General features: G+C 42.9%; 1 protein-coding gene across 1 annotated transcript in view; it reads right to left on the reverse strand.

Annotated features, from left to right (window-relative positions):
• The window catches only part of LRPPRC (leucine rich pentatricopeptide repeat containing), a 105,063-nt gene extending 98,588 nt beyond the window's left edge, over positions 1 to 6,475 (reverse strand). The window contains exon 1 of the mRNA XM_074286704.1: positions 6,077 to 6,475. Coding sequence (XP_074142805.1) covers positions 6,077 to 6,228 — 152 coding nt within the window. The 5' untranslated portion in view covers positions 6,229 to 6,475. The remainder of the gene's footprint in view (positions 1 to 6,076) is intronic.
• Positions 6,476 to 9,812: the final 3,337 nt, after the last annotated feature.

Below are 9,812 nucleotides of genomic sequence, written 5' to 3' on the forward strand. Positions count from 1 at the left end.
ATAGCAGCATAAGAGTCCCCTGTAAAGGAATTTACAAATCTGAAAACCTAGATTGATAAAAGGTTTATTTTGGAGTTTGGAAGTAAGGTTAAAGGTAGAAAGACGCCAGGGCTGGCACCGGGCAGACAGGAACACTTGGCATACCCGGCATATGCTATGTTTGGGGCTCCTGAAAAGAGTGGACTCCAGATTCCCTCTTTTTATAATGGGGGGTTTTTGTTGAAGGGACCCATGGATGGAGTCCCATATGCTGGTTTCAGCCATGGTTAGAATTTAAATAGAATTCAACTGTTTGTGCTGGGGAGTGGGGGGTGGGGAAATCTGAGCAGATCATTAGAGTTGGGGACAGCCCAAATTAGCTCAGATCTGGTATGGGCTGGGAAAGCCTGATATCTCTCATGGGGGCTGGAAATTAGAAAGGAATCTTAAACCCACATCACAAACATAGCCCAACATATACACTCTCAACACATATACCCTTACTAAAACTTGTTTCTGCAAAGTGCATTACTGTCCTATTCATTCCGGCTGATTTCTTTGGGGTCATTTTAAATCTCCTATTCAAGTAAAAGTCAAATCTTATTTCTCCCTTTACCACAAGCTATCTAACCTCAACTGTGTCTTCAGAGCCTGGAAGTCCCTACCAAATTGTCCAGTACTATTTCAAGATTATTCTCTTCCCTCAAGAACATGCATGACCAGAAAAGGAGATAAGCATGTTAAGTAGAAGAGTGAATGGAAGAACACTCAAGTGCTGCTCGGGCATCCAAAAAACATTAGGAAGGAAAACAGGACCCTGAAACAGGTACAGGAAAGAGATCCTCACCAGTTATCACTGAAGGCTCTAGGCCAGGGGTTCTCAAACTACGGACCGAGGGCCAGATGTGGCCTGCTGAGGACATTTACGGAGCCTGCCATGTTATGGCAAATGGGCTGAGGGACGGAGAAAGAGTGTGAGTTTTTGTTTTTATTATTTTTCGGCCCTCCAACAATCTGAGGGACAGTGAACTGCCCCCTATTTAAAAAGTTTGAGGACCACTGTTCTAGGCCAAAAAGAGAAGCAGTGAGGAGCCATAGTTGTTTTCCAGCAGAAGCTGCTGATTCTACATAAGAAAAGTCTTTTTACAATCCTTAGATTTATAAGTACAGTCTCGATGACAACTTGTTGGGCAGCCTTGTCCAAATAAGGATTGGACCTTGAGTGCCCTTTCAACAAAATTTGTGACTGACTCATAGGCTCTGAAGTCAGAGGACATACTTTAGAATTAAAATGTGGTTCAGATAATAAATGAAGCACCTTTTCATTCATTAAAGCTAGATAAGACTCAATCATGTTGTCATCTGTTGTCTTCTAAAATATGAAAATGGACTTCAGAAACTAAGTAGCACATTAAAAAAAAATCCTTCATTATAGCCATTTATAAATGTTACTAAAGCAACTATTACTTTCATAAGAAATTATATAGTGGGGAAGCTAGGTGGCACAGTGGATAGCGCACCAGCCCTCAAGTTAGGATGTGAGTTCAAATCTGATATCAGACACTTAACACTTCCTAGCTGTGTGACCCTAGGTAACTCACTTAAATCTAACTCACTTAAATCCAACTGTCTCAGGAAAAATGAAAGGAGGAAAGCAAAAGGGAAAAAGGAAAGGAGGAAAAGAAAGGAGAGGAGAGGGGAAGAGGAGAGAGGAGAGGGGAAGAGGAGAAAGAAGAGGGGAGGGAAAAGAAAGAAAACGGAAGGAAGGAAGGAAGGAAGGAAGGAAGGAAGGAAGGAAGGAAGGAAGGAAGGAAGGAAGGAAGGAAGGAAGGAAGGAAGGAAGGAAGGAAGGAAGGAAGGAAGGAAGGAAGGAAGGAAGGAAGGAAGGAAGGAAGGAAGGAAGGAAGGAAGGAAGGAAGGAAGGAAGGAAGGGAGAGAGAAAGGAAGAAAAATTATATAGTCAAAATCTGTACTATTGGTTCATTGCTCTTTCTTCTATTAGTGTTAAATGAAGGACTTTCTAAAAGGCAAAAACATATTAGAAAAGTCAATATCGAAATGCTTATTTCTAATTTTTAGACATTTATTCTCTGTGCAAGCTAGTAACAAAATTTACTGACAAGAATTTATTAAGTTCCTAGTATGTGCCAGACACAGTGCTAAGAACTGGGGATACAAAGGAAAGCAAAGCTTAACAGCCTAATGAGGAAGACAAAAGGGGAATGACAGAAAAAGAATAAACTGGAGATAATCAAGAGTAAAGTGCACTGGCATGAAGGGGGATGAGAAGATTTGAGAAGGAAGCCAGGAGGCAGGAAGAACTCCAGGCATGGCATTCAGCCAATGACAGGTGACAGATTATTTGGGGCAGGAAACATTAAAAAGACTAGTGTCATACAACAGGATATTTGGCAGGTATAAGAAGACTGGAAAGACAGAAAAATGGCCAAATTCTAAAGGGTCAAGTAGATGATTTTTATATTTGATTTTAGAGCCACTAGGGCTTATAAATGAGGTAAAGTGGTCAGACCAGGAAATTAGGAAGATCACTTTGGTAGCTGAGTGGTGGATGGACTGGGCTGAGGAAAGGCTTCTTGAAACAGGTCTAATGTCCCCATTAAACACAGATGAAATATAAATTCAAGAAGCTATAGTAAGAGTCCTACATGTGAGGTAATAGAGACTTGCATCAGGGTAGTGGCTATGTCAGAGGAGACATATACCAATTAGATATGTGGGGTGAGAGAATAAGGAGTTAAGGATGACAACTAGATTTTAAACGTGGCTAAGTGGAGAATTGATGGTACTCTTTATAATAACAAGAAGATTGGAAAAGGGAAGAGGGGGTGTTGAAGAGGGAAAGAATAAGTTTAATTTTAGCCATGTTGAGTTTAAGATGAAGGAGATCAGTTTGAGAAGCCCAATGGGCAAATGCAGATGTGAACCTAAAGATAGAACTGGAAAAGCACTCACCTTGAGAGTCATCATCAGCAGTACTAACACTGCTATTCCTCTGGCACTGATTATTGCTCACTAGTTATTTAGAAAACTGAGCTGAAAAATGCAAACCTTCAGGGCATGTTAGTCATGCTGAATGCTGGAGTAATACATATTGGGCTAACATGTATTAGTAATACATAGAATACTTCTAATGTTCTATGACTTAGACTATACAGTTATAGTAGAGACTGAAAACAGAAGAGTTTTAAAGAATGACCCCAAACCTACCAACTGCCTAGGGAACTCCTAGTGCTGAGCTCCCCCACACTTCCCTGGCTTGATCTGGGGCCATGAAAAGCCTTTCCAACTCAGTAGTAGTTGCCAGAGTTGTCACTCCAATGATACCACTGGATTTTCTTCCCAAAGCAAGATGGCCTGGGCTGTAGTTCCACTTCTCACACTCCAAGCAACTTGTTTATTAACCTTTTGTTGCTCTACACCAGAGAGCCATTTCCCAGAACAACCAGAACCAGATTAAAAATGGAAGTGGGAAATGTTTAACAAAATAAATAAAAATACAATAGATTATTATTGTGCGGATTTCTAATCAATATGGGGCGAGCAGGAACCTATTTTGAGATTGATGATACCATTGCTCTTAGATCAGTGAAGTCATGCCCTGCCAGCATCATAACATCTTTTAAAATGTAATGTTATCTATGTAACTGTATATTATTCATTTTGTTAAATATTTCCTAATTACATTTGTGCTCTGACACCTCTACTCTAGACAACTAAGTGGCAGAGAAGGACCTACTTGTATTGGTAAAATTTCCACACCTGGGAGGTTCCTATACCTATGAAATCCCTGGCTAAGTCCTCTATCTCATGTTTCTTAAAATTGAGACAAGATCTTTATAGATGGGGCAGATTCTACTACAGAGCAGCTCTACTTCTGGCTTGGGACAACTAATCCCTCATATTTCCAGGGGCTTTCCATCGCGACGGACACCGTCTAGAACTCTTGCTAGAGATCTGCCAGCCTCGGCCTTCCCTGTAGCTGTAATTATCAGGCTATATAACCACCACAAAAGCACATAGAATGTGGTTCAATGAAATGAGCATGGGATTTTGGAGAGAACCTGGAGCTGAATAAAGAAACGACCAGTGTATGTTTTTGGACAAGTGACCTCACTCATCTTTCTATTCTCAGTCCTTCATATGTAATATGGGAGGATTATCTCTATCATTTCATCAATGTCTATCTCTATACCTTGCTGCCTAATTACCTTCCCAACAAATTTTGGACTTTTCCTCTAAGAAGCCAGACTCAAACATCACTTGGCCCAAGTCAATTCCATCCACCGTGATGCAACTGCCTTACTCCACTGCTCCTTCTTTCAACATTTTTCTACAGGTAGTCTTCTCCCATTAGAAGGTAAGCACCCTGAGGGAATGGACTGTCTTGCTTGCTGTATGTTTATCCCCAGAGTTTTACACTGTTCTGGCATACAGTATGAACTTACTAAATGTTTATCTGTCCTCCGTCCTATGATCTTAAGAACTGAAAGAGATCTATTCTTTTGTAAAAAGCGCTTGATGGTGGCAAAAAATTGAAAAGTGAAGGGATGCCATTAATTGAGTAATGGCTAAACAAGTTATGTTATATGATTATACTAGAATACTATTATGCTATAATGAATTTCAGAAAAATCAGAAAAACTTATATGAACTCATGCAAAGTGAAGCAGAACCAAAACATGTACATAGTATTATGTGAAAGACTTAGCTTCTCTGATCAAGGCAATTCCAAAGGACCCATTATGAAAACTGCTATCCACCTTGAGAAAACTGATGAACTGTGAATGGGGATTGATGCATGCTTTTAAATTTTATTTACTTTTAAATTTTAATTTTTATTATTTTGTTTTCTTTTGCAATGTGGAAATAAGCTCTTCATGTCCTCATATGTATAACTGAAATCAAATTGTTTGCCTTCTCAAGGAGGGAGAAGGGGGAGCATTTGTAACTCAAAATTTTCAAAAATTACGTGTTAAATTTTTACATGTAGTTGGGAAATATTTAATGAAATTAGAATAAATTTTGACATCTTTTAAACCACCTGCCTGGAAAGAGATCAGATTAGCTCAAGATCTGACACTTAATGGAGTAGCACTTTTAATTTTGAATTAATCTGTATAGTGGAGATGCTAATCAAGTATCTATCCTTTTCCTTTCCTTATAATTGCATGGGTTTACCAGGGAGAACATTAAACAACGAGGTAACGGACACACAGCAGGTCTCTATAGACGCCGGCCAACATTAGTAGAATCACGAGAGGTTAAAGGAGATGAGGGACAAGGGCTCATGCCAGGGCCTGGCCCAGAGGCGCCACAAAGAGGTCCCTAGACAGTCCCAGACCTCCCCGGGTGTGGAGAGGACCCGACGAGGTGTTTACACTGATAATCGCACTAGTCTTGTTAATTACCACTATTACAGCCTGGATGCTGTATTTGGACCCTCCCACTACGCTGACCCAGGTGACTTCGGTCCGGTCGGGGAATCTATACGTTCTAGGAGCCCTCCGGCTCTTAGAGGAGCTGTCCGAGACCGGGCCAGCCCAGAGCTCGGAGCGCCCTACTCCAACCTCATGCCCCCGACCATACCCACGTGTGGAGAGTTTCCTGTAATATTTAAAGAGACAGCGCGCTCTCCCGGAAGCTCCCCAGCGTCCGCGCGCAAGCACGTGGTTGCGCGCCCGGCGCTGCGACCCCGAAAGGTAACCCGCACCAGCCCCGCTTTGGAGTTCCCCCATAATCCCCCGAAGCCAAGAACCCCGCACGAGCCCCGCACCCGGGGGCCTTCGGGAGTCTCCGCACTTCCTAAGAAGGTGCAAGAAGTCCGAGAGCTGCGTGGCCCGGCACTGCGGGAAAGCAAGGGAGGCGGGGAGGGGGCGTGGCCAAGCGGCACCGGAGGGAAACCATGTGGAGATTTGACCTTCCAGGTGGCGCAGAGGCCCTAGCCGGGATAAGTGCTTGCGGAAGTCCCGGAGGCTGAAGACGCAGACATGAGTCTAGGCCTCACCCTCAGCTCGAGCCCGGCGTCCCAATGGGAGATAACGAGAACCCGGCTGGAGAGGACTCCCCCCGCACTCACCTAGCAAGGGGTGTAGGGCGCACGAGGCTGGCGGCGGCAGCTCGCGGGACGCCCGCCCTGCCCGTGAGGTGGCGCAGGGGGAGCGGGAAGAGCGGGGCGAACCTGGCCCCCTCACGGAGGAGCCAGCGAGCGGGTCTCAGTAGAGCTGCCATGTCTCCGTCCCCCGGTAATTCACTCCCGCAGGTTCGCAGAGGACAGGAGGAGCACGTGACCAAACGGGAGCCGGCGCGGTCGAGACCAATAGTTCATAGCCGGGGGTGGGGTGGAGTGGGGAGGACGAAGAGGCGAGCCGAGGGATAAATGGCGTGGAGACTAGGGGAGGGGGGTGAAGAAATACTTTTTTTAGCTGACTCTGCCAGCTCCCGTTGTGTGTCAGGGATTGTCGCAGAAATGTTTTTGGTCGTAGCTGTGACCTCCGTCTCCCCCAGGGGCATGTAGATGGTACAGTCGGAAGGGGTTGGCTCTTTCGAAGTGGCTGCTGGGGCCAAACGGCCTCCAAACGCTGGGAAAGCCGGGATTGCCCTCCTGTGAGGGTCCCCAGAGGGGGAAACTTCCTGTCTCCCCTTCTCAGCCAGGCTAATTAAAAGGCTTGTAAACTTTTGAGGGTGCCTCGTCACGTGTCTGCCACTTTGGTTCCCAATCAGCCGCAACCGCACGTTTCCACGGGTGAAGAGAAGCCTGACGGTAACCCTGAAGGGGGTGTCAAATGACCTTGTGCAAGCCCCTGGACCCCTCTCTGAGCCTCAGGCGTCATCCAACACAAAAGTCCTATCGGGGAAACTGAGGCAGGGGGAGGTTCAGGAACTTAAACTCATACACGCAGCCTGAGCTAGAGTGTGACCCCCAACGGCATCCCTTTGCACTGTTCTGTCAAATCTTTATACAGCGCTCTGTGCTAGGGCACAGAACTAGGCCCGGGCGATGGGGGCCTTGAGCCTGCACTGCAGTCTGAGGCAAGTGTGGAGGAGACTGAAGTGGTTATTTTACTTTAGGCGAACCTTTCGATTAGGTGTTTACTTCTCCTAACTAGGCCCTGGTTGAATCCTTTCTTCGCTTGATAAACCCTATAAATGACTATCCAAGCAGAAAGCCAAATTTTGTTATCAACCCCAGAGATTATATCTCTCCTGTGAAAGAGTCTACTAAACCTCAATGACATAATCTCCCGTATGTTCATTAAGAACCAGACTTTATGTCAGAAAGTTTATTAGGAATTAGTCTGCCCAACGCATCTTCCCCCTTAATGCTGGATTCTAGGGAAGCTGGGGGATTCAGCTTGTGTCTTTCATCTTGTTAATAGCTAACTCCCCTTTAGAACTTAGAACTTCAGTTAATGGTGTGGTTCTTTGCCTCTTGATTTGGAGATGGTCTAAGCCTTCAAATTCTTTTGAGACACCTCATGACAAGAGCCCCAAATCCTAATATACTTTTGGGGTGAACCCCTTCTCCCCAATATTTGGTAGACCATGTGGGAGACTTCTGTGTTATGGGCCAGAACTGTGAACTTGAAACAGAGGATTCTTACAAGCCACTAGTCAGTGGAATTGATAGAGACAATAATTATCTAATTTAGCATGGTTCAGTATGATTGATCTGACCCTACAAGGAGATGTTATGGGCCAGAAACAAGGTACTGAGTGGAATTGAGACAATGGTTACATCTAGTTTAGCACTGATTTAATCCTGCAACAAATAATGGTTTCCTAGTGATAGAATAATTGGTGTATACTCAGTGTGGGACATGTAAGCTAGAAGCCTCAGCCAGGGAGATTCAGAGACATCGGAGAAAAGGCAAAGGACTGGCGGCAGGGCTCCAGGAACTAGGGAGAGAGGTGGGCTTCTAAGAAAGCTAATCCGGCCCCAGGAAAGGGGACAAGACTTTGAAAGAGACAATAAAGGATTTGGACTTTAATGTCTGACTATACTTGTGATCACTGAACTGAATTACAAGGGACTCACTAAGGATAAACATTTTATGTTTTATACATGGAAATATAACTCATATGTTTAAAATAGTCAATAATTGTAGGGCAGCTAGGTGGAGCAGTGGATAGAGCACCAGCCTTGAATTCAGGAGTTCAAATCTGGCCTCAGATACTTAACACTTCCTAGCTGTGTGACCCTGGGCAAGTCACTTAACCCTGATTGCCTCAGCAAAAAAAACAAAACAAAACAAAACCCAATAGTCAATAATTGGGTAGTTCAAAAGAAAGATCGGGATAGAGCTGGATGTAATGTGATTCTAAAGAGCAAAATTGTAGAAAGCACAGAGGAATTAAATGGCAGGGGAGGATTACTCTCCCATTTACTCTCATCAAGAATGGGTTAAAGAGGGAACATCTCACACACACACACATATATATATATATATATATATATATATATATATATATATATATATATATATATATATATTTAGAAGGATATAAACATCTAATTTCAGATAGAGAATAGAGAAGGGAAAGAATGTAGATTAAATGGAATGGGATAAAGAGGGAGGGAAATGGTGAGGATAAAGGATTCTTTTAGGAAGGGTAACTTAAATAATAGCAAAGCAAGATAGTAGCTACTCTTGTATCCGTATTTGGGGAGATAAGGTGGAAAAAAAGAATAAAGTGTACAATCGAGAAAAAATCTACAAGAGACAGCATGAAGATAATGTGTAGTAGTTATCATATTTTGAATCCTCTCATGCTCTGTTGTGCACATGGCAATTTTTTTTGGTTTTTTGTTCTTTTGTATTTTGTTTAAAATAAATTTTTCAAAAAGTGAAAATGATGCGAAAGCCAAATGATATTAACAAAAATTTATCCTAAAACCAAAAGTGTTAGTAATTGCATTTTTTTTTTAAATGGAAGAATATGAATAGGGAACCATGTATTTGAGATGAGAGGAAATTCAGTTAAATTTTCAGGATTACCTTCTTTAATAACTACCTGGATTCTCCCAGAGTGTTTAGTGTATCATTTATCTTTTCTTTCCTCCCCTCTCTTATCTCCCCACCTCTCACAGTATCTTGGAATATTCATTCAGGGTAGAGAATAGAACCCTACCTAGAGCATAATTCACACTCTCCCTTTGTATCCTTTTTATGAGCAAATTTTAATGAATACTTTTAATCGCAGTAGTGTCTCTTAAGTGGACAGAGAACTGATTCTCAGTGACAGAATAACCTTTTTTATGCCCTGGACCCCACTTGTATGTAGAGGGCCATTGGGCATAGATAAGTTATGAGTTCACCAGAGCATCCTGGTTACCATGGGGTATTTTGGGAGACAGAACTGAAGGAAAAGGCATTTTCACCTCCTAGAAGTTGAAAATAATATGAACATTTATTTATGTCCACCTCTGTTATTGTGTGTAGGGCCAAATGGAAACTCTTGGCCTTGTTTTCCTGTGAATTTATCACCAAAATATACCAGTCTGGGAGAGGTACAGCTATTTATAGTAATAAAAATTAAAAAGCTGAAATAGTTTTCTATACCAGCTTCCCTTACAATAATCCTCCGAGGAGGATTTGGCAGCTTTAAAGAAAGCTACCGTCCCAATTGTTGATACGGTGGAGCAGAGTAGGGTTGTCAACCTTGTTAATGCCCTTTTTTTTTTTTTTTTTTTCCCCCATGTGGCTGACACTAATTAAAAATTTGCTTTCACTTGAAAAGGAATCCAGTATGACTTCACCATCCTTTTCCTAGGCTGCTTACTTCAACTCTCCCTTGCTGTTTAGGCAGGAACC

This window comes from Sminthopsis crassicaudata, chromosome 2 (genome assembly GCF_048593235.1).
Source record: "Sminthopsis crassicaudata isolate SCR6 chromosome 2, ASM4859323v1, whole genome shotgun sequence".
In the NCBI taxonomy this organism is placed as follows: Eukaryota; Metazoa; Chordata; class Mammalia; order Dasyuromorphia; family Dasyuridae; genus Sminthopsis; species Sminthopsis crassicaudata.